The sequence below is a fragment of the Sus scrofa genome, chromosome 17, assembly GCF_054392235.1.
Source record: "Sus scrofa isolate SSC_HxYL_T2T_F1_AM1 chromosome 17, Sscrofa_HxYL_maternal_Yorkshire_Landrace_v2.0, whole genome shotgun sequence".
NCBI lineage: Eukaryota > Metazoa > Chordata > Mammalia > Artiodactyla > Suidae > Sus > Sus scrofa.
Window position 1 is genome coordinate 57395429 of NC_139399.1, and position 23991 is coordinate 57419419.

The following is a 23991-nucleotide window of genomic DNA, read 5'->3' on the forward strand; positions in this document are numbered from 1 at the left end:
GGCTACAGCTCCGATTAGACCCTTAGCCTGGGAGCCTCCATATGCCATGGATGCAGCCCTAGAAAAGGGAAAAAGCCAAAAAGAAAAAAAAATTCTCTTTGAAAGCACTTCCCAACCTATGGATTTATCCCAGTATTTAAATTGTTCTTACTTTTAAGGAAGACGATGAGGGGTAGAGGTCATATCTTTTAAGTGGGCATTATCATTTCAGGTACCTACCGTGGTTACCTGTTACTCTTTTATCTATTTTCTTCTGACGAATATGTTTATACCTATATATCTAGTAATGTGCTTAAAACCATTTTATTTTCAGGGATCTGGAGACTTGGATAATCTAGATGCTATTCTTGGTGATCTAACTAGTTCTGATTTTTATAATAATTCCATATCTACAAATGGTAGTAATCTTGGAACCAAGCAGCAGATGTTTCAAGGAACTAATTCTCTGGGTAAGGAAGAACTAGATTTTATTCTTGCTCCCTTTTAGCCTTTTCTGCACACTTGTATACATTCTCAGACTAGGATCCAACTTTACACTGCATTCTCTGCCTCTCAGTTTCTTATACTAAATTATAATGTGTGTGGGTTTTTGTTACTGTTTTTTGGTTTTTGGGTTTTTTTGTTGTTGTTGTTGTTTTTTTAGGGCCGCACCTATGGCATATGGAAGTTCCCAGGCTAGGGGTCAAATCGGAGCTGCAGCTGCCAGCCTGTACCACAGCAATGCCAGATCCGAGCAGTGTCTGTGACCTCCACCCCAGCTCATGGCAACGCTAGATCCTTTAACCCACTGAGTGAGACCAGGGCTCGAACCTGCATCCTTATGGAAACTAGTCAGGTTTTCAATGCGCCGAGCCAAAAAAAAAAAAAAAAGCGAAAAAACATTTTGTGGTTATTCATTTTTATGGCACTGTTTCCTAAATTGAGATAAGATAGATCAAACAGATTGGAAAAAGCCAAAAAAAAAAAAAAAAAAAAAAAAAAAACCAGGAGGAAATTTTATCTTTTATTCCTTGTTTGAGTAGAAAGCAACTAATCTGGTTACATTTAATTATAAAATTTTAAACAGAAGCTATGCAAGGGTGTATATTGAAGAACTTCTAGGAGTTTGCAACACTGGGAAAATTTTCAAATGTGAAGCAGAACATGAATGACCATATCAGGCTACAGACAGTGCCCAGTACTTCAGCCAACACTGAGACGCTTGTTTTTGACTTTATTTGGAATATGAGGCCTTTTTTGTGTGTGTGTGCGTGCTTAGTATTTATTTTGTAAGGGAAGATAGTGTTTATTTTAGTAAGAAAGACGTTCTTGGGTGGGTGATACTGGTATTTATGTCTTGTGCTTGATGATGTAGTGGGTCATCAGAGGATATTTATGTATTGTGCTACTGTGTCTTTAACAGGTTTGAGGAGTCCGCAGTCTGTGCAGTCTGTTCGTCCTCCATATAACCGAGCAGTGTCTCTAGATAGCCCCGTTTCTGTTGGCTCAAATCCTTCAGTAAAGAATATCAGTGCTTTCCCCATGTTAACAAAGCAGCCCCTGATGGGTGGCAATCCAAGAATGATGGATGGTCAGGAAAATTATGGCTCAGCTATGGGTATGTTACTTTTAATTAATACTTATGATGAAAAGTTCTTTTGGGTTGGAGTTCCTGTTGTGGCTCAGTGAGTTAAGAACCCGACATAGTGTCTGTGAGGATGTGGGTTCGATCCCTGGTCTCGCTCAGTGGGTTAAGGACCCAGCGTTATCTCAAGCTTCAGCATAGGTGGCAGGTGCAGCTTGGATCTGGCATTGCTGTGGCTTTGGTCTAGGCTGGCAGCTGCAGCTCTGATTTGACCCCTAGCCTGGGCATTTCCATATGCTGCAGGAGCAGCTTTAAAAAGAAAAACGAATTCTTTTGGGAAAAGCAAATTAAAAACACTTAAGCCATTTAAATAACTGCAATTATAGAAAAACAGCATGTTTCTATCATGAGTATCCTTGATTTATTCTATGTCTTGGTGATTTAAACTCTTGAGGATTTTGGTCCAAGACATTTTCTAACACAGGCCTGGCAGTACAGGTGTACATCAGATACTGCAGGTTCCATTCCAGATCACCACAATAAAGCAAATAATGCAACAAGTCACATGAAGTTTTTGGTTTCTCAGTGCATATGAAAGTTATGTTTAGGAGTTCCCGTCGTGGCTCAGCGGTTAACGAATCCGACTAGGAACCATGAGGTTGCGGGTTCGATCCCTGCCCTTGCTCAGTGGGTTAAGGGTCTGGTGTTGCCGTGAGCTGTGGTTCGGGTTGCAGACGCAGCTCGGATCCCGTGTTGCTGTGGCTCTGGTGTAGGCCGGTGGCTACAGCTCCGATTCAACCCCTAGCCTGGGAACCTCCATATGCCGCAGGAGCGGCTCAAGAAAAGGCAAAAAGACAAAAAGAAAAAAAAAAAAGTTATGTTTATATCCTGGTCTGTTAAGTATTCAGTAGCATTATGTCTAAAAATATTGTACATACCTTAATTGAAAAACTTTGTTGCTAAGTAATGCTCACCATCATCTGACAGTACAGAGTTGCCAGTAAACCTTCAATGTGTAGTAAAAAAAAAAAAGTATCTGTGAAGCACAATAAAAAGAAGGTATGCCTATACTAGCCTATCAAAAATGTCTCATTAGGTGGCTAGCCCTGTTCTTAGGATGACAAAACACTCTTTTGTCAAGGGTTGTAAGAAGAATTTCATTCCAACATGGACAATACCTAATCATTTCTGCTTTAGGTGGACCCAACAGAAACGTGGCTGTGAATCAGACTCCTTCCTCAGGAGACTGGGGCTTACCTAACTCAAAGGCCAGCCGAATGGAGCCTATGAATCCAAACTCGATGGGAAGACCAGGAACGGATTTTAACGCCTCTCTGCCCAGACCTGCAGTGGGTGGCTCCATGCCCACCATGCCTCTTCGGTCCAATAGCATCCCAGGTGCGAGACCAGTGTTGCAGCAGCAGCAACAGCAGCAGCAGCAGATGCTTCAAATGCGTAAGCATCCACTTCATAAAAAGACTAGATGTTTTAGGGTAACTTTTGTCATTGGCTTATTTGAAAATGTACCCTTTCTTTTTGCTCCTGCAGGGCCTGGTGAGATTCCCGTGGGAATGGGGGTCGGTCCTTATGGCCAAGGAGCACCATCGAACCAACCTGGTTCCTGGCCAGATGGCATGTTGTCTATGGAACAAGGCCCTCATGGGACTCAAAATAGGTGGGGCTTTATTAAGTGACTCTGTAGAAAATGTAAGCATTGGATTATCTAGAAAAGGGTTAGAGCACAGCAACAAACCTGAAAGAGAACGAGATAAACTCTCTGTAATTATCAGTTGCCGTCTGTGTGTGAAAAATGAGCTCAAGGCAGCAGGCAGTGGCACTTTTGGGAGTGGGGCGGCAGAACCCTTTTGCTCAGCTCGCAGGTCTGTTGGGTGGTCACACCTGAGAGCCTCCGCGTGGTGGTGATCTCCGTAAGGTCAGAGTCCTCCCCCATGAGAAGGAGGCCGATAAATTAGCACTAGTTGGACAAGATAAATGCTCCTCAGAGGGTGAGCCTCAGTTTTGTGGAAACTTCATTTTTAAGGATTGAATAATTCTTTTTTTTTTTAATGTAGTATTTATTGTTATTATTAATTTATTTATTGGCCATCCCATGGCCTAAGGGAGTTGCCAAGCCAGGAATCAAATCCCAGCTGCAGGTGCCTCCTATGCTGCAGGTGCAGCAACACCGAATCCTTAACCCACTGTGCTGGGCCGGGGATCAAGCCTGTGTCTTGGTGCTCCAGAGATGCCACTGATTCTGTTGCACTGCAGTGGAAGTTCCAGAAATTGGATAATTTTTTTCTAAAATCATTTATTTTATTTTTTGCTGGATGGATTTTACTTCTAAAAGTATTTAAAACATTTCATGGATGAAAGTGAAAGTGAACTATAGCACTGTTTGACTTGTGCAAAAGAAAGGTTGTGGATTATGTCTGTATTTCGTTTTTTTAGTTGGGTCAGTAACATTTGCATGAAAGAGGCTACCTGTCAATGTCAACTGTAACTTGAATTCTGCAATAAATTAGCAAAGAAAAATGAATAGATCTATTGAGTAGACATCGGTGTAACTACGTGAGTTTATTAACTTGAGTGCCATTCTACCCAGTAGAGAACAAACTGTTTCATCACAGAATTTTTTTAAGGCTGGATAAATGTCTAGCCCCAGGCCCCTGTAATGTGTTGGAAAAAGGGGCATTTCTGTGGGTGTATGAGGTTTGTATTATACTTGTCCGTACATGAACTCTGTGAGCCATGCATAATGCAGGTTTGTTTTGTTTTGTTTTAAATAAGTTGGTAGATCCTTGGGCTGAGTTCAGCATTTTTTTTCTGTTCCTTTGTTGATTTCTCCAACTTACAAGTATCCTAACTACTATCACTTCTATTCTTGGAGGGTCTTGAAAACACATTCTTCTTCCATCCCTCCTGAACCTCTGCTATCCTCCAAATGCTGAGCGGTCTGGCAGTTACATTTTGGTGGTGGGATTGGGAGTTGTAAGCTAGATAACGGTTGTTGAAGACGACCCGGTGAGGTTTAAAATTGTGGGTCTTAAATTGATGCCATTTACTCTTCTCTGCTACTCTGTTAGTTTATTATTTATACTTGTAGTGTTTGCATATTAAAAATATTATGCACAGGAGTTCCTGTTAATGGCTCAGCAGGGTAAGAACTCGACATAATATCTGTGAGGATGTGGGTTCGATCCCTGACCTTGCTCAGTTGGTTAAGGATCTAGTGTTGCCACCAACTGTGGCATAGGCTGGCAGCTGCAGCCCGATTTGACCCCTAGCCCAGGAACTTCCATATGCTGCAGATGAGGCCGTAAAAGGAAAAAAAATACTGCGCGTGGTTACTTTGATCTTTTTTTTTTTTTCCCTTAAAGAGGAAAAAGCACGAAATTGATTGCACGTTTCTTTTTAGGCCACTTCTTAGGAACTCCCTGGATGATCTCCTTGGACCACCTTCTAACCTGGAAGGCCAGAGTGATGAAAGAGCATTGTTGGACCAGCTGCACACACTCTTGAGCAATACAGATGCCACAGGCTTGGAAGAAATTGACAGAGCTCTGGGCATTCCTGAACTTGTAAATCAAGTAGGTAGCAATGCCATGGATGTATGAAAGAGAGAGAGTGTGTGTGTTTGTGCGCGCGTGTGTGGACATGCCCGTGCATGCACAAACATGGTTTGAATCAGAGCTGCAGCGGCCAGCCTATGCAATGAAGAATCACAGCAGTGCCATATCCGAGCTGCATCTGCGAACACACCACAGCTCACGGCAACGCCAGATCCTTAACCCACTGATTGAGGTTAGGGATCGAACCTGCAACCTCATGGTTCCTAATTGGATTTGTTTCTACTGCACCAGGACGGGAACTCCCCGGGTGGGCTGTTGCTGATTAACCTGTCTCTACTAAACTTGCCTCTTGCCACTTTCAAAAACATTCTTGTACAGGTTTCATGAGAATTAATTGATCATGGTGATTTTAGTTTTTAAATTTTTTTTTTTTTTTTTTTTTTTTTTTTGGTCTTTTTAGGGCTGCACCCAAGGCATATGGAAGTTCCCAGGCTAGGGGTTGAATCAGAGCTGAAGCTTCTGGCCTATACCACAGCCATAGCAACTTGGGATCCGAGCTGAGTCTGCAACCTACACCACAGCTCACGGCAACACTGGATCCTTAACCAACTCATGGATACTAGTTGGGTTCATTATTGCTGAGCCACAGTGGAAATTCTGTGATCATAGTGATTTTAATTGATTTATTTTACACTTGGCATGGGAGGTCTTTGTTGGTCCAGAAATCTTATCTGAAACAAATAGTATTTGTCCAGTTACTCAATACACTGTAGATATTTGGCCCAGAAGATATTTGAATGTGAAACCCTGTGCAAGGTAAGCACTAGGACGTAGCCATTAGAAGATAGGGGATGGTTTCTGTTCTTGTGGAACTTCAGACAACTTGATTTTGCTTTTGGAATTCTGAAACATCGTTGTTCACATATATTGACTTTATTTTTCACCTTCTTCAGAGCATTTGATTTCTCTTGGTCTTTTGCATGTACTTCACCATTTATTTATATGTTTGATATTTAGGGACAAGCTTTGGAGCCCAAACAGGATGCTTTCCAAGGCCAAGAAGCGGCAGTAATGATGGAGCAGAAGGCAGCATTGTATGGGCAGACATATCCAGCACAGGGGCCTCCAATGCAAGGAGGCTTTAATCTTCAGGGACAATCACCATCATTTAACTCTATGATGAATCAGATGAACCAGCAAGGCAATTTTCCTCTCCAAGGAATGCACCCCAGAGCCAACATCATGAGACCCAGGACAAACACCCCCAAGCAGCTTAGAATGCAGCTTCAGCAAAGGCTGCAGGGCCAGCAGGTAACCAGTCACACGCTCTTGCTTTGGCCCAGAGCCGCTTTCCCTTTGGCCTCTTGCTCTTTAATTTGTTTTCAGACTGTGTTCCTCAGAGCTCTTGCCACTCCACTCGCTCCTCAACTAAAGAAATTATTTTTGTTTTTAATTCTGTGTAACCTTTTTCCCTTTTTTTTTTCTGCTATGGATGGTTCCTTGCTTGGGAGTGGTTGTATTAGAATTGGATACCTTTCTCTAAGAATGTTTTTTTTTGGGGGGAAGCTACCATACAGCATATGGAGCTCCTGGGCCAGGGATCAGATCTGAGCTGCAGTTGTCGATACCTTAAACTGCTGTGCCAGGCTGGGGGTCGAACCTGCAACCCAGTGCTCCAGAGACACTGCTGATCCTGTTACACCACCGTGGGAACTCCTCTCTAAGACTATTTTAATTTTAAAATGCCAGAGAATGATGTTCTCTGTGGTGCATCGGTTTAAGGATCCAGCATTATCGCTGCTGTGGCTTGGGTCCTTGCTGTGGTGCAGATTTGATCCTTGGCCTGGGAACTTCCATATGCTATGGGAGCAGCCAAAAAACATGTCAGAGAGGATTGCTCTTGGGGGAGAAGAGTGTTTCTTGATGGCTTCATGGTCTTAGAGGTAGATAATGTCTGTTTTTTTAAAAAGTCCTTAATATTAGCCAGCTATTTAAACCTTACTGATTTGAGCACGCTTTCTTTAAGGAACCTCTGCTGCCTACATGTGTGATAAAACTTGAGCTCTCTTAATAATTTTTCCCATTGTTCTGTTGGCCCATAACAAATTTTAAAAATGTATTTATTTATATTGTTTGTATTGTGAGTGCGCTACATTCTTGAACTTGAGAGAGCTAGACCATATAAGCAGATGAGTGAATTTAGCATCCAGAGAGCTAGAGACTCTTCTAGTGTATGATATTCCTAAAAGCAGTTTAGGTACTCAGGAAAGATGTGTTCATGCGTTCATGGTATCATTTTGCTTTTTGCCATTTCTTTCCACTGCCGATTACCTAGGAAGAGGTAACAAAAAGTAGTTTTTCCAGTGTTACTTTGACCAAATTAAAGTTATTTCCCCAGTGGCCTAAATAATCCCAGAGAAAATCTGACTTTATGAATGCTTTGAGCTTCTGTTGAAGATACTCTTTCGGCTACGAAATTGCACTTTCCCTCTTACTCCTGATGTGGAACATTAAAGCTTCACATACTAGCCAGGGGCTTCTCCGCACAAACGTCTTTGAAATGTGAAAGGGCACTGCTTCAGCTTAGATGGGACTTAACCAGGTTAATGGGTTTAGCGAGATACCGTGACCTCGCTGGCTGCTGCCGAGGACGTGCACAGGCTATTTGGGGCTCATTCCACTTGCATTCTAACCAGCTTGTCTCTCCCCAGTTTTTGAATCAGAACCGCCAAGCACTTGAGATGAAAATGGAAAGCCCCAGTGCTGGTGGGGCTGCGGTGATGAGGCCCATGATGCAGCCGCAGGTCAGCTCCCAGGTGAGAAAAGTCTGTCCGTGTTCATGGCTGGATGCCCTGCGCAGGGCTTGCCCACGATGGACAAATAGAGTACATGATTCCAAGTTTCCTCTGTAAGAAACCATCCTGTGGTCCCATCATTTTTCGTTTTCCTTCTTCTCTCCTGCTGGTGGCTAGAAAGAATCAGAGGAAGAGAGGTTCTTTTATTAAAAACTGGTTTGTGGTTTTAAAATTAATTTCCTTAGTGATCAATTGTTGTGGAAACAGCTACCACTTACTTTTTAGGAATTTAAAATAATAAATCTGTAAACTTTTCTCTGTCCCTGGATTGTGAAACCACATGCTGCTTATTGGTTAGACTTTAAAATTATAAGAAGTGTTAAGAAGAAAAGAAATAATTCATAATCCTGCTCTCAGTGACAAACCCCGAGATGACTGGTTTTCCATAGTGAGAGGGATGCTCTTAAATTTCTGTCCCTCTGGCCCAAGGTGGAGACCGAGTTAGGTGTTTCCTTCATCCGCACAGGGCAGATGACTTCCTGGAAACTCCTGGCTGTGGTTTGAAATATTGTTAGACAACAGCATCAGCAACAACTGTGAAATGCTGGGTTTTCACTGTCCTAGGCCTCCTTGGAAGTCTGATATCTTATGTTTTCTTGATAATCAGACATTCTGTATAAACTTGAGCTAAGATGCTTTCCAAAAAGATGATAAATGTTGGCTTTTTGGAGGTGATCTTTTGAGGCTGGCAGAGCCTAACGTTGATCATGTCACCTCCTTACCATCACCTCTGCTCTCAGGTTTAGAGACTACCAGCCCTTTTCAGGTGGATTCCTGCTTATCTGACTGTAATCCCTTGTTGTTTCTTCCCTAAACATACTCTCATTCCTGCCTTTTTTCTTCTTGTAGTTTTATTTCATAATTTCTGAAGTCAGTCCTCAGATTCTACTCCTAAATGTTCTCTCACTTTGAGGAATGTTTTCTATCAAGGTTAAAGCCTGACTTCTCATCTCCTTTCATCTTCTAGACCCCAGAAATGTCCAGGTCCCTGTTCTGCTCCCCCAACATCCACACCCAGCCAGAAAGCCTTCACCACAATGAGAATTGTGTATTTCCTCTTTTGTAACTCTAAAGAAGGGCCTTGGGTGTTATTTTCTGTCTGATAGCTCATGTGTTGTGGGGTCCTGTATGTATGAGATTGGCCGGTTTGTGATTTACATGTGTAATCATGTTCTTTCTGGGTATTAGCAGGGTTTCCTTAACGCCCAGATGGTTGCCCAGCGCAGCAGAGAGTTGCTGAGTCATCACTTCCGGCAGCAGAGGGTGGCGATGATGATGCAACAGCAGCAGCAGCAGCAGCAGCAGACGCAGGCCTTCAGTCCACCCCCTAACGTGACTGCCTCCCCCAGCATGGACGGGGTCTTGGCCGGGCCTTCAATGCCCCAAGCTCCGCCCCAGCAGTTTCCGTATCCTCCAAATTACGGTAAACTTGACAGTGACAATGGCTTCCCCAAAGTAAGATTAGATTCACCAAATCTGTTGTATATTAAAAACAAATACTGTAGGAGTTCTCATTGTGGCACAGCAGAAACGAATCCGACTAGTATTGGTGAGGATTCGGGTTCGATCCCTGGCCTCGCTCGGTGGGTTGGGGATCTGGTGTTGCCGTGAGCTGTGGTGTAGGTCACAGATGCAGCTCGGATACCCTTTTGCTGTGGCGTAGGCCGGCAGCTGTAGCTCTAGGATTCGACCTCTAGCCTGGGAACCTCCATATGCCATGAGTGCAGCCCTCAAAAGAAATAAAATACTGTTTACTCTCTCTTGTTACTGCACAAGAGAAGCAAAATTAATTAAAAACATCAAACAAAAATGTGTACTGGAGAGCACAGGTGATTGTAATCAAGGCAGATGATCTGTCGTAGTTGAGGTTTTTTTCCCCCCAGGTCTTATTTTTTCAGTTCCCCACATCTTAATTTGGAAGACAGATTCAGCAGGTCTGTCCATCCCCCTCCTGCCGCCCAGTGTGTCCAGTCTAGTAGACTCCGGTAGAGTGAAGAGTAGCGTGATCTGGTGTACCTTTTATTCAGAAAACTCACCGAAGTAACTGCCCTTGGAGGCGGCATCCAGACAGTGTGCTTCTCCATAGTGAGTCTGTTGCTCTAGTTGTCACCTTGGTGAGAAGCTAGAATTACAGCCAGGCAGCATCATTTTAGCACCTTTTTAGCACCACCTTCCATCTTTAAAAAAAAAACCCTAAAGTTACCTTAGAAAGCCGATATTCCAAGGAGGTAGCATTCGAGCATTATGACTTCTTTTTCTTCTTTCTTTTTTCAAGGGATGGGACAACAACCAGATCCAGCCTTTGGTCGAGTGTCTAGCCCTTCCAATGCGATGATGTCATCAAGAATGGGTCCCTCCCAGAACCCCATGATGCAGCACCCTCAGACCGCACCCATGTACCAGTCCTCGGACATGAAGGGCTGGCCCTCAGGAACCCTGGCCAGGAACAGGTGAAGAGCAGGGACCCTAAAAGTCATTCACATACTCGTGCCGAAAGTTCAGGGAGTTCTTGCATTTTTCAGCTAAGCCTGTTAGGGTGGAGAGAGCAGGTGTTATCTGGCTCCCCCGTTTTGAGAAGGCTTCCGACTGCTGCACACATCCGCAGGGACACCGGTCCTCATGGCTGTGACTGATGGAAGGCAGGCTGTCAGTCTGCTCACCTGTGGTGGTCTCTGCTCCAGTACAGCAGCACTGACAAGGTTGTGGCCATCTCTGCATGTGTGTTCTGTGTTATGACAGTGGCCCAGGAGCTAATCTCCCTCTTTCTTTACAGCTCCTTTCCACAGCAGCAGTTTGCCCCCCAGGGGAACCCTGCAGCGTACAGTATGGTGCACATGAATGGCAGCAGTGGTCCCATGGGACAGATGAACATGAACTCCGTGCCCATGACCGGCATGCCCATGGGTCCTGATCAGGTATGAGGAGGGGCGGGGGTGTCTGTTCTTTCCCTTCCTAAAACCTTTTCCTGTTTTCTGAGAAAACCGAAGCCTCCCCTGTGATCTTAAAGTCCTCGATGGATTTTTAATTTGGATATATAACTTGAAAAATATATAATCGGAGTTCTCGTCATGGCTCAGTGGTTGACGAATCCAACTAGGAACCATGAGGTTGCGGGTTAGATCCCTGCCCTTGCTCAGTGGGTTAAGGATCTGGTGTTGCCATGAGCTGTGGTGTAGGTTGCAGATGTGGCTTGGATCCCTCGTTGTATGGCTCTGGTGTAGGCCGGTGGCTACATCTCCGATTCGACCCCTAGCCTGGGAACCTCCATATGCTGCGGGAGCAGCCCTAGAAAAGGCAAAAAGGAAAAAAAAAAAAAGAAAAAAAAAAGAAATATAATCATTAAAAAATCGTTTGGGAGTTCCTGTCATGGCTCAGAGGTTAATGAATCTGACCAGTGTCCATGAGGACGCAGGTTCAATCCCTGGCCTTGCTCAGTGGGTTAAGGATCTGGCATTGCATGAACTGTGGTGTAGATCACAGACGTGGCTCAGATCCTGCTTTGCTTTGGTGTAGGCCAGCAGCTACAGTTCTGATTTGACACCTAGCCTGGGAACCTCCATATGCCATGGGTGCGGCCCTAAAAAACAAAAAGCAAAAGAAAAACCTTTTGATTTGAAGGCATTAGGCCATTTGATACCTTTGAAAATCTGGAATCTAAGGACTGAATCAGTCAGCCAGAGAGCCCTATTGCAAGCCATCAGCACAGAGATAATGAATTCTTTTCTGTTGAGCAAAGCATGTATTTTACTCATGTTTCTTCTGGTTGCCAACAGAAATATTGCTGACATCTCTACACCAGGACCTCCAAGAAAATCACTGTACAAATGACACTGCACTAGGATTATCGGGAGTAAAGAATCCTTGCTCTAGGCACCCAGCTTTGAAGAAAGGACCAGCTTTCATCTCTGCCAAGAGTATTCTAAGTAATGTCATTTGAGCAGGACTGGATTTTAGGCCGAATTGTAGTATCTGTCTGTTTTTCTATTTCCCCCTCCTTCTATGTATCATGGTGTTTCAAACAAATATTTTTGGCATTCTGTCATTTCAGGATGTGATTCTGGAGGTACGGAGAGTTACTGATCACAAAACTCTCCTGTATCACTTTTTCCTGCTTGGCTATCCAGAGTCTTTGGGAAAAATGTAGATGATTTCGTAGAAGTCGGTTTCTTTAGTTGCAAGTATTGGGCGAAGAGCGTGCCCCCAAACTTTTTTGTCAAGACCAGGTGGTAGTTCTGTCCCGTGGAGTTGGCGTTTCGTTTCTGAGTTCTCCTTTAATCAAAGGGTTGAGTTGCTCTGACCCTAGTCTTGGTCCTCCTTTTTCCTGAAGAGAATTTTCATCTGCCCCTGATGTCCTATAATACTTCCCCTCCAGGAACTGTCCATGGTGACAATTGGCTTTGCAGAAGGGACAATGAGTGACAGTATTTAATTGCAGGAGTAGCAGTTTTTCACATGCTAACGTGCAGCTGAGTGCACTTTATTTAAAAGTAATGGATAAATGCAATATTGTCGAGGTCTTGAGGATGGTGAACCACAGTCCTGGTTTTTGTCTGATCCGTTGGACAAGAACTCTGTTGTTGCTGTTGCTGTTGTTGTTGAAAGTACTGGTGTCACCCTTTGCCTATATGGTAGAGCAATAATGCTTTTTGAAAATAAACTGCAGAAAACCCAAGGCCAGGTACTGCATTCTGAATCAGAATTTCGCAGAGTTTCTGTGAATAGATTTTCTTTTGTAAATATGACCTTTAAGATATTGTATTATGTAAAATATGTAAATACCTTTTTTGTAGGTCACAACAACTCATTTTTACAGAGTTTGTGAAGCTAAATATTTAACATTTGTTGGATTTCAGTAAGTTCATCGTGGTGAGGCTACAAACAGAAGAGTCATCCTCTGAATTTTGTGGCTTGGGGGGAGGGGCCCGTGGTCCACAGCTTTTCTTCACTCCCAGCTTTCGAAGCTCGCTCTTCTCAGTCTCTTCATCTAGATGCTTTTTAAGGAGATCATTTGTTTAGATTTAGGCATTTAAAATTTAAAAAACTTCCTCTACCAGAACTAAGCACTTTGTCAATTTGGGGGTGGAGGGGGGAAGAATAGATACAGGGAAATAAACTTTTAAAAAAAGAGATATCAAGAATAAAAGATCAATTTGATTTCAGAAAAGAATCTTGGATTTTAAGCAGTCCATTAATTAAACATAGTAATTCATAGCATTTAAACAAATTTTTTTAATTGAATTTTTTCGAGTCCATTTCAGAAGTGTCCTAAGGTTTTGGTTGCTAGGACCTGAGTTCCACATTGAGATCTCGGGATTGGAATCCTTGATGTATAGTTTCTGGTGTCTGTTCAGATGTCCTCTCATTCTGCTAGTGTGATGTTTTCACCACTCCCAGGATTAGAGTAGCATCATGGTTATTTCTTTAAGGAGCTCAGTCTCCACGCAGCCGGTCTCATGTGACTGAGAACTGCGGTCTGACTGGGCGCCTCTGCATTCCTTCTCTCCTCTGCCACCTCTCTTTTCTCTGCTGCTGCCCTTTGTCAGTTGGGAATAGGGAAGAAAATCAAGTTTAATTCCCTTTAACTGGTTTCCTTTATCATGTTCGAACAATCTAGTGAAATTGGGTTTTTGGAACATCTGTGAATTGCAAATGTCTGTTAGCCTTGGTGTCATTTCCTAGCAATAACCGAGAGCCAGTTAAAAATTTCTTTACACGTTTAGCCAATCTTTCTAGGTATCTCTGAAGGTGAGAACATTTAATTTTTTGGACTTGCTTATGAATAAGTGAAACCTGTATTTCTAGAACTGCCACTGGAGTGGATCTGAGTTTCACACGCCCCTCCACCCTCCCCACGTGGGTCAAAATAAGATTGTAAATCCATCCCCTTCCGTGCTAGTGGCCTGTACTTTTCAGATAACACATCCTCTGATCTGGAGACACACAGAGCTGAGGAGGAGCCTCTGTCTTTTTAGACACAGTCGTGTCAGGTCTATCTTAACCTTTCTTGTTGAAGCCACATGTGTTTGGGGAGAAACAGAATGGTGCTCTGACCTTTCCTGACCTTTAAAACTTAATGAAAAACAAAACAGTTTTGTGGTTCTTTTCCTCAGTCACTCCTGACTCCAGGCTAACTGGAAGGCAGCACCTCCTTTTTATATGGAAAAATCCTGAAGTTTATTATAAGTTTTTATATTTTCTACGTGTTCATTTTATTGGTGCAAATTTAAGATTTTGATTTTAATAGATGCAGTCTCTGAGATAATTTGTTGTTTTTACCTGTATTCCCCTTTTACCTTTTTTGGATAATTCTCTTTCTATTCCTGCTGCCTACCTCTTTCCCCCCCCCCCCCCCCACTTTTTTAAACCTTAGTGTCTGTTGGGTGAATAGTATTGAGTAACCCTTTCATCTGCTTTTAGAATGTGAGATATTTCCAGTACCTATTTTGCTGAATCCAAAGATATATAAATGTATATATATATTTTGTAAAGATCAAAATGATAAAAAGGAGATACATTTCTTCCTTTAAAAAAAACAAAATAGAAATCCATTGTTAATGTTCATATTACGATGCCACTTTTCTAAATTGTGCGTCTTGATGGAAAGGTGTAAATATCAATCAGCAGGACTGCTTAATCAGTATTTAATATCTAAGGTGAGTTGGGGATGTACAGGGGTGGGGTTCTCCAGAACACAGTTGGCTTGCTGTCCCACAGGTTCCCTGATCCAGAGGTAGATGTAGCTGGAAAGTCAGCAGATTAGATTGCCAGTTACCCGTATGCCTGTCCAGTTCCCTTTTTATTTGCAGAAGCCATGAATTTGTTCACAAGTGGGGAATTCGTAGGAGTAAAACCTCTTGGGTAGATGGTGTCCCCTGCTGCAAGGGAGCTGCTGTTCAGCTCCAGGGCAGGTTGTGTAGTCATGAGCAGGGCGTTCTCTTTTTCTTTCCTTCCTTCTTTCTCTCTTTACAATATAGGGAATTTTGAAGAAGATGGAAATGTCATTCTGAGAGCAATATTTAAATTCTCAGGAATTGACTGACAGTATTGCAGATGAATTCACTTTTAATCAAGTTTACATTAAATGTTGCTTTTAAAAAATCTGAATTGTTCTTTACACTGCAGAGACTCCAAACCACATGGGATAACTTATGAGATGGTTGGGTAATGCGCTATGACTCCTTTGTTGATCATGTTGGATGTGGTTGTAAATAAAGGTTTCTATTTAAAACGGAAGCCTAAGCGCCTGCTGCCTTTTTTTCCCCCCCGGCAAATCCCTGTTGGATTTAGGGTCAAAGAGAAGGTGAAAGAATCTTACTTCAGATAATGGGATGAGTTTCTGTGAGGTTAGAAGAATTATTTCTGTCTTTCTTTCTCTCTCTCTCTTTTTTTTTTTTTTTTTTTTTGGCTATGCCCGCAGCATATGAAAGTTCCAGGGCCAGGGATTGACCCTGTGCCACAGCAGCAACAATACCGGATCCTGAACCTGCTGAACCACCAGGGAACACCTAGAAGAAATCTTGAAAAGTCTGGACCTGGTCTGACACAAGGTGCGTGCCCATGAATTAAGGAGAAGCGCGTTGGTCAAGTGCCTTCGCGCATTCTCAAATTCTGCCAGGCTGGCTTACCCGTTCCACAGAGAAAGGGGGCTAAGGGGAAGTGCTTTGCAGTTGATTAGTTCTTAAATAGTGAGGTCCTGGAGCTGCTGTGAGACTTAACTTTGAGGTCCTGACGTATGGTAAATGCTAGTCAATTTATCACCATGTATTTATTCTCTTTTAGAAAAACCGTCTTAGACCCAAGGTGACTCCTTTCAGAAAGGTGCTGACTAGTAGGATTGTGAATGCTTTTTAACAGCAACAGTAAAACAAGAAAAACACACCAAAACAACTCCCAAGAATGGCCTTTTACAAAATGTCAGAGGTTACCTCATACCAAGTGCTGGTCGTTGGCTGGGGTTTTCAACATTGTATGACAATACTTAGACTACAAAAATTTTTTTACAAATACAATTTTGTTAAAACGGAACATACATCAACTTCACGTCTTTGCAGGGCTTTAAAAAAACACCAGTTCTGGGACAGGTACCAAAGGAATCCTGGGAGAAATGGCGTCTGGTCAGGGAGAGGAACGGCCGCAGCCGCAGGGGTTTGCTTTTACACGGGCCACGGCGGCTACTGACATCACCACTCTCGAAAACCGGGTTTTCTCTTGAGACGGCTTCCCCGCAGAGTTCCCAGCCAAGCTGGTTGTGTGTAAATAGTCACATATATACAGCGAAGTCCGTTTCTTCAGAGGCAGCCAGGGTTATAGCGCTGGATAGAAATGTATGTCACTTCTTTTGTGCTCCTGACTCCTTGTCCAACTCTGTGCTCCATTTCCAGCATCTGTGAGTTGCCTCTGTCCTCCTTAGTTCCTCTGCGACAAACCGAAAGAATGAGGGCATTTGAAACAGGGTTGGTCATCCCTTGCCATGTAAAAACATTCCAGTGATTTTCATCCTTGGGGGAAATGTCTAAGAAAATGTCTCTGTTCTTCCTCCCTTGTCAGCCTCTCAGAGAGGGGTAGTGGTGACGTGTTGACAGGAAATTGCATTTTGTGTAGCTGGTGAGGTATAATATTACCAAAGCAAAAGCAGGGGCAAGACGGGATGTCCAGAAGTATCGCTGCTCCCGACGGTTCTCCCCAGAGTCCGCCGTGTTGACTGAAAGCACGTGCCGTGTGTCTCAGGCCTCCCGGCCAACAGCATCGGTCCGCTTGAACGCTCGCGTGGTTTTGCACCGTACAGGCAGACGATGCCTCCGTTTTTCTAGACCCACCTCGTGCCTCTTAACCTTCCCAGCCTTCCCACAGCTGTCCCCTGCAGAACAAAGCAAACTCATCTTACTGTTCATGCTGCTTCTGGAGTTCTTAATCAGTGCCCTCCAGCTGAGTAAGCTCTGCTTCAAGGAGCTGGCTGCTGAGAAGGGCTGTTTCTACGTCCCTCAGGCTCGCTACCACCTACTCCTCTAGACGGTCGGTCCTGGGCATACACGCTCAGTGGCTGGCAAAGATGTCTTTTAAAGATCTGGATAGAATCATGGCTAAGGAGCAGGTGGCATGTAAGGATGAAGAGCTTTCATTTCTGGGAGCACCAAAGACATGCTCAGCCGGCCCACTATCCCTGTCCTGCTGAAGCTGCACAGGTCCACAGGCATGTTAAGAGGTGAGGAGGCTGGAGGCTGCAGAGGGCAGCTCACCAAGAAGGCTGGTTTGCCTGCATGGTGACTTCATGTCAAATTAGTTGCCAATGAGTTCCATCGTGGTTCAGCAGTTAACAAACCCGACTAGCGCAGCTCAGATTGGACCCCTACCCTGGGAACTTCCAAATGTCGTGGGTGCAGCCTGAAAAAGCCGCCCCCCACAAAAAAAAATAGTTGCCAACATGAACAAATCCTTACTCATTTCTGCGTTTGGGGATTTTCTTAAATTAGAGGATTCAAATTGCATCCCTTTCTGTTCCCTTTAGACCAGTGACCTCTCCAGGTTGCCACAGCCTCTTGGCCCCACCAGCCTCTGGTGGCACTAGTGGGCGAGTGTGTGGCACAGACATTTGGGAAGCCTTTTAATGAGGCCACCTTGCTGCTGACAGTGTGGACCAGGTAGCATTTCTGCAGCCACCGCCTTCAGGATGCCCGGCACCTAGCAGGCCTCCATGCTTCTCAGCCCCTAAGGAATGCCTTGAGCTCCCCACGCACGGATGATGCTGTAGAGGACAGCGTGTGTGAGACAAAGGATTACTCTAGACCGCGAGACGTATCCAAATGTTACCTTACGGCAAGGACTCATGTTACTGCTTCCGCTCTTAGTAAGGAACAGGTGAGAGGTGTGGGCTAGAAAGGACATGCACACAGAACAGCCTCGCAAAATGAAGCGGGTCAGACAGCTCTCTCTCTCTGTGTAAACTGGTTTCTCAACTCACAGTGATTTGGAAGAAGGTCTCTTCATTTCTGGCCACTTTCGACGCTGAAACTGCCTAAGTTTTCAAGTGTCAAAAGGAGAACCAGTGTTAACCATCACCAAGAAAGGAAAAGTGACCCCCAGAGAACCATACAAAGAAGGCCTCCTAGGCGACCCGGTTCCCTGCTCGCCAGAGAAAAGGGCAGTGTCCCAGCCTCTGAGGTTAGACTACAGGATGGACCACCCTTCGGGGCTGTTCTCGGGTGTTAAAAAACAAAACCAATACCTGTAGTGCTCATAGCTTCCTCCATCCTTCAGTCCTAAAGGAGAGAGATGCACAAAGTGGAAACACGACTTAGGGCAAAAGCGGCACAGGCAAGGACCAACTTCCTAACTGCCTCAGCTTTTTAAAAAAAACATTTTAGGTTTTTTATCAAAACCCATGATGCTGGAAGGGGTCCCGAGGCCGAGAGAGTAGACTGAATTAGGTGAGCTGTCCCTAAGACGCCTCATGGGTCACCTCCACTCCCGTGTGTCCTTGTCAGCTTTAGGCTCCTGGTGCAGCGTCCCAGCGCTGACCTTGGTCACGGCAGGGGAGTCAAATATGGGCACGAATACCTATGCTATAGCGCACAGAAAGCCAAGGGCAGTAGGGAGACCCCGGGACCAGCAGCCTTGCTGGAGGGTGTGGCCATGTGACTAGGTGTGTGGGCTCTGCACCCGCTCACATCACTCATCTGTAAGAGGACAAGCATGTCCACCGTGGAGGGCTATCAGTTCGTGCACATAAAGCCCTTAGCCCTGTGGTCATAAGTGGTAGCCCTCGTCATAAAAGCAGCCCCTGGCTGGTAAATGTTAGGAAGGTGGTATTTCAGCCACTGGTGAGAATTCACCACCTGCTGGCAATTCTGGGTTCATGCTTTGAGCCAGGCGGGAACCCCCTCAATGCCCTCCTGTGCCCTGCTGCACCCTGGGGCGCCTACTCACCCAGGTCCATGTTTCGGGTCCGGGGGTTACACTGCTTGTAACCCTTGCAGCTCCTCAGCTCCATGAGCTGCACGTGTAGCTGATTGAGGACGTCCCTGTCCAGTGTGTTCACTGCATTCATCAGCTGGTTGGAAAAAAGGTAGGTTATCAACTAGGGGAGTACGGGACCCCCCCATCCTCTCCTTCCAACCAGGGGACTTGGTTCAGGAGGGGGGGTACAGGGCGCTAAGGGATGCTGACCTCTGCTTCCACACGGGCTGGGGTTTGGAACAGGTGAGACGGCCCTTTGCCTCCAGCCCCACCGTGTTCTCTCTCCACGCACATGAAGACGCAAGATCACACCCCGCCTCTGTCCTTCACACTGAACCCGTGGAGCCACCGGTGGGGAGACTGACCAACTTGGAAGCCCTTCCCGCCCTGTATTTTTAAGCAGCCTCCCTTCACAGCCCCTCTGTTCCTCTGGATGGGAAGGCAGCCACTTGGCCACTGGGTCCTTACGTGGTTGGGGGGCTGCCGGTGACCCACTGACCTACCAGCTCTGCCTCCCCCTGTGGTAAAATATGGGAACGACCTACCAAAGGAGAAAGCCTGGCAGCCTGTCTGGGAAATACTGCAAAATGACGGGAGGTGCTGGCATTTGAAAATCAGATTTCGTGTAAACAATTGCTTTTGGGCTTTTCCTGAAACATGGAAGATTGGACAAAGGCGAGACCGCACTACTGAGAAGCTCCAGTGTTGCACCGTCTGTTTTAGGAGGAACGTGCACGTTCCACTCACCAGACTCTGGCCGCTTCCGTCCTGTGTGGATTCATGTGGGTTAATAGACCCAAGTGCAGCCTAAGTGCCTCCTGAGAGTGAGTTACTGGCCTGTCATCTGCAGGGTGTGGCCTGACGCTGAGGACCCATGAGGTGTCGGGTCCCCACAGAGGCTGCTCTAAAGGGGCCTGCAGGTCAGAGGCTCTGGGAGATCCAGCTTGTGGATGCAGGAAGCTGGAGGCTGAGGCCCAGTCTTCCCCCGGTGGTTTCACACTCTACTGTCTTGGGGACTCAGTGGGACTTGCAAACCTCTTGTCACTTCCTCAGGGGCCTAACCAGCAGCGCCTGCGGGGGGGACCCCCGCCCCCGCAACCCCCCCAGCCCCCGCACACCCCCCCCTACCCCGAGCCTGTGCTGTCCGCACCTGGTAGGGGTCGGTGTTGAGATCAAAATACTCTAGGAAGCCAGTTGCAAACTCACAGAAGAGGAAATTGTGGGTCTCGTTGATGGTCCTCAGGCACCAGTACGTGTTGTTGTTGGCGCTGGTGCAGGCGCAGAAGGGCCCCACTGCCGAGAGGAGAGCGCCCTGAGCCGGGAGCCGCCCTCGCTCCTGGGACCCCCAGCCCCTCCTGCTGCAGCCCTGACGCCCCGCAGACATTGCTGCGGAACCTGCTCCTGAACGACCCCGCAGGGTCTCACGACTGGGGGGCGCTGGGTCCCGGGGAGAAGCCCCCGCCCCCGCCCGGCCGGCTCACGCGTCCAGAGGGGCGCCGTCTGCCAGTGCTGGTTGTCGTGAGTGAAGCACGTGAGGCCGGGCATGCTGCACGTGTCGTTGTTCTGCAGGCGCTTCAGCAGCTTGCGGAGCTTCTTCTTGCGCTTCTGCTCCCGCAGCAGCCACACCTTGTCCTTCTCCTGCAGACCCTTCCTAGGGGCACACAGGGCCGCACCCCTCACACCTCCCCCGGGGCCCCACTTTGCTTCCTGCCCAGGGAGCCAGGGGCACAGCCAGAGAGGGTCTCCCAAAGGAAGGCCGTTGGCGCAAGCCCAGCTGCTGGTCCAGGGTGGGGGCTGGGACCAGGCTGAAGCCCCTGGCGACCTACATTAGCTCCCGAGGCGGCTTGAGGGTGGAGGATATTAGGGGGCTGCCTGGCCATCTGCTCACATCCAGATGCGCGGGGCCTTTTACCCTTCCTGGGGTTGCAGTAACCAGACCTGGCCACAGGGGGGCGCCCCAAGCCCCACTCTGCGTTGATCTGGCGGCTGCAGGGACTCCCAGGGAAAAGCCAGGACTTGCTTGTCCTTGCTGTTCTAGCTTAAGGGAGGGCAGCCTCCTCAGGAGGGCCGCTGTGTCTCTGCCCTGGGCCTGAAGCTGCCCTTACCTGAAAGGATGCAGGCTGGAGCCTTTGTGCTTGAGGCGGCCTTTGTGCTGGGCGTGGTAACTGCAACAGATGCCCCCCGCCTGGGTTTCAGACACAGCTCACAGTGCAGCCATGCAGGTGTATGGCTGCAAACTCTTGTTTCCCGGGGATCCCTGTTCTTCCTGGGGCAGTGCTGGGGAGGTACCATCCCCAGGGCGGCAGCCCCTGCCTGCCCCGCCTCTTCCCACAAGTATGAGCTGGAGCCCCTGGCCCACGGCCTCGGCCAGAGGGAGAAGGTCAAGGTAGATACAAATGGGCCAAGCCCAGAAGCTGGGCCTGGCTCCCTATGGCTCCCTGGCTCACCTATGCTGGGTGGGGGCCAGCCCTGAGGGAACCCACATTTCAGAGGCCCTTTCTGGAAAGGCATCAGAAACTATAGTAGCCACCAGCCACATGTGGCTGTTTCGATTTTTTTTTTTTTTGGTCTTGTCTTTTTAGGGCTGCACCCATGGCATATGGAGGTTCCCAGGCTACGGGTCCAATCGGAACTGTAGCCGCAGGCCTACACCACAGCTACAGCAATGCCAGACCTGAACTGTATCTGCGACCTACACCACAGCTCACGGCAACACCAGATCCTTAACCTGTTGAGCAAGGCCAGGGATGGAACCCGAAACCTCATTGCTCCCATTCGGATTCATTTCTGCTGCGCCACGGCGGGAACTCCTGTTTCAGTTTTAACTAAACCACCAGTTAAGTTCCTGAGTTACACTGGCTGCATTTCAAGTGCTCAATAGTCACATGGGGTTGGTGGCCACCAGACTGCACAGCACGGGTACAGCCTGGTTCCGTCTCCCGGGAGCTCTCCTGGTCAGGGCTGCTCGCAGAGCCTGGGGCTGGGGGTTCCCTGAGCAGATGATGTGGCCCTCGGGCTACAAGGGCTGTTCCCGGGAGGGTCGTCAGCGCAGGCCCTCCCTCCCGGGAACCGAATCCCCGTGGGCAGAGCCTGCTGGTGTCTGCGGTGCCCGAATCCGGGCGTCTGGCTGGTCACCTGCAGGTGGTGACTGGCGCCTGGGGGCTGACGACGGGATGTGAATTATTACTGATCACGATTAGGATTTTTAGTCCGAGCGAGGAGAAAGGGATATAAAAATACTGGAAGAGACACCGAGGTCTGTGTCTTCCTCCAGCCGGGGTCCTGCAGGAGCCCTAGGGGCCGCCTGGGGGTCCTCCCGCTCCCTCCTCACCTGATTTTGTGACAGTCGCATTCTTCTGGCCGCTTTTTCTTCAGGTGACCTCGAACTTCCCTCAGGTTCTTAATTTTGTTCTGCAGGGTCTCGATCTGAGGGAGGAGGGGCAGGAGAGGAGGCCGTGAGACTGGGGGGCGCGGGGAGAGCGGCTGGCCTGGCGGGGCCCAGCTGCTGCCCGAGGCTCTGGATGCTGTGGGGGTCCTTTGGTTCCACCTGCTGAAGTAACGAGGCCCCAGCGAGGGAACCGAGGGCCACTCTCCTGCCTTGTCCTGCCCGAGAGCCAGCTGAGGCCACAGGACTGCAAGGTCCCACCCCAGGCTTGATAGAAGGGCTGACTGTGGTGTGAGCATCTTCTAGAACAAAAAGGGGTGCAGGGTGGCGGTGCTCTCCTCCCCCCAGGCAGGAGCTGTCTGTCTGAGGCTGGGACCGAAGCCGCTGGCCCTGGTGGAAGAAGCTGTGAATCCTCCCTCCCTGGGCCGACCTCCCTGCCTCCCGCTGAGGCCGGGGGCCCTGCCCAAGCTCACGGTGGTGAGAAACCTCCCGGCCCAGACTCCCATCACCTCGTGGTCGATGTGCAGCTTGTGGTCCTTCCAGGCCTGCAGGGACTTGTACAGGTCCAGGTCACACTGGACTGTGTCATTCTCCAGGATGTAGCACCTGCTCCAGGGAAGGGACTGTGTGTGGCCCTTGGTGGCGGGGGGGTGAAAGGGGCCCAGCTGGGGGCACGAGTGGTGTGGGGGCCCCCTTGACCTCTGACCTCCCCCCGGGCTCTCACCGATGTGTGACTTTAATGGGATTGGGGGCTGAGTAGTCTGGGAGGCCTCCAGTGCCACTGAAGTCCCCACCGTCCTTGTCGTCTGGGTCCTCAGGGGCGCCCGGCCAGTGCCGCTTGGTGAGGTTGCGGGGCTGGGATGCATCATCCAGGCCATGGTACCCCTTGATGGCCACCGAGCGGATGGAGCGATTTCGGGCGTAGCTGCCCTTGTACCCTGTGGGTGGCAGAGGGAGGGCTGGGCTGGGCGGGCCAGGTAGGCTCCCGGGCAGCAGATTCTTGATCCAGACAGGGCTGTGCCCCCAAGTTGGGGGTTCAGGATACCTGCCCACCCAGGAAGCGAGACCTGGATCCCAGTGGCAAGGGCAGTCAACTGGGGACACTGAAGTCCTAAGGCTATGAAGCTCCAGGCAGAGCTGTGCCTGGGTAAACCAACCAGGACGTCACACGACGGAGGAGCCCAACACCAGGAAGGAAGTGCTGATTCAGCTGCAACGTGGATGGACGTCAGAAACACTCCGATGTGTGAGAGAACTGGTCACAGAAGCCACACAGCACATGACTCTATTTATAGCATATCCAGGACCAGTGAAGACATGGAGACAGGAGTTCCCGTTGTGGCACAGAGGAAACAAATCTGACTAGTATCCATGAGGACGCAGGTTCAATCCCTGGCCTTGCTCAGTGGGTTAAAGATCCGGTGTTGCCGAGAGCTGTGGTATAGGTCGTAGACGTGGCCTGGATCTGGCGTTACTGTGGCTGTGATGCAGACCAGCAGCTGCAGCTCTGATTCAACCCCTAGGCTGGGAACCTCCATATGCCATGGGTGGGGCCTTAAAAAGACAAAAAAAAAAAAAAAAAAAAAAAAAAGACGGGGAGACAGCAAGCAAATTAGTGGTTTCCATGGGAAGGAGGAGAGGGTGATGGGTTTCTTTTTGGGG

At 47.7% G+C, this 23991-nt stretch overlaps 2 protein-coding genes and 1 long non-coding RNA gene across 26 annotated transcripts in view; 1 reads left to right on the forward strand and 2 right to left on the reverse strand.

Annotated features, from left to right (window-relative positions):
• Positions 1–15224, forward strand: part of NCOA3 (nuclear receptor coactivator 3) — a 135430-nt gene extending 120206 nt beyond the window's left edge. For 5 of the 22 annotated variants that reach the window (XM_085002553.1, XM_085002557.1, XM_085002564.1 and 2 more), the window contains exons 13-23: positions 314–449; positions 1403–1597; positions 2762–3019; positions 3113–3239; positions 4983–5154; positions 6154–6447; positions 7848–7952; positions 9180–9414; positions 10267–10441; positions 10765–10906; positions 11765–15224. In XM_085002553.1, coding sequence (XP_084858679.1) covers positions 314–449; positions 1403–1597; positions 2762–3019; positions 3113–3239; positions 4983–5154; positions 6154–6447; positions 7848–7952; positions 9180–9414; positions 10267–10441; positions 10765–10906; positions 11765–11776 — 1851 coding nt within the window. In that variant the 3' untranslated portion in view covers positions 11777–15224. 22 annotated transcript variants of the gene reach the window in all.
• Positions 7228–15266, reverse strand: LOC146395347 (uncharacterized). The gene is made up of 2 exons (XR_014832589.1): positions 10028–15266; positions 7228–8104 (listed from the first exon to the last, which is right to left on the reverse strand). It is a non-coding gene; the product is annotated as an uncharacterized LOC146395347 (long non-coding RNA).
• A 475-nt stretch (positions 15267–15741) lies between these two features.
• Positions 15742–23991, reverse strand: part of SULF2 (sulfatase 2) — a 141507-nt gene continuing 133257 nt past the window's right edge. For all 3 annotated transcript variants that reach the window (XM_021077816.2, XM_021077817.2, XM_085004176.1), the window contains exons 12-21: positions 23054–23267; positions 22839–22935; positions 22276–22370; positions 21050–21109; positions 20426–20595; positions 20095–20237; positions 18915–19038; positions 18214–18247; positions 17950–18003; positions 15742–16848 (exon numbers count right to left, since the gene is read on the reverse strand). In XM_021077816.2, coding sequence (XP_020933475.2) covers positions 16818–16848; positions 17950–18003; positions 18214–18247; positions 18915–19038; positions 20095–20237; positions 20426–20595; positions 21050–21109; positions 22276–22370; positions 22839–22935; positions 23054–23267 — 1022 coding nt within the window. In that variant the 3' untranslated portion in view covers positions 15742–16817. The remainder of the gene's footprint in view (positions 16849–17949; positions 18004–18213; positions 18248–18914; positions 19039–20094; positions 20238–20425; positions 20596–21049; positions 21110–22275; positions 22371–22838; positions 22936–23053; positions 23268–23991) is intronic.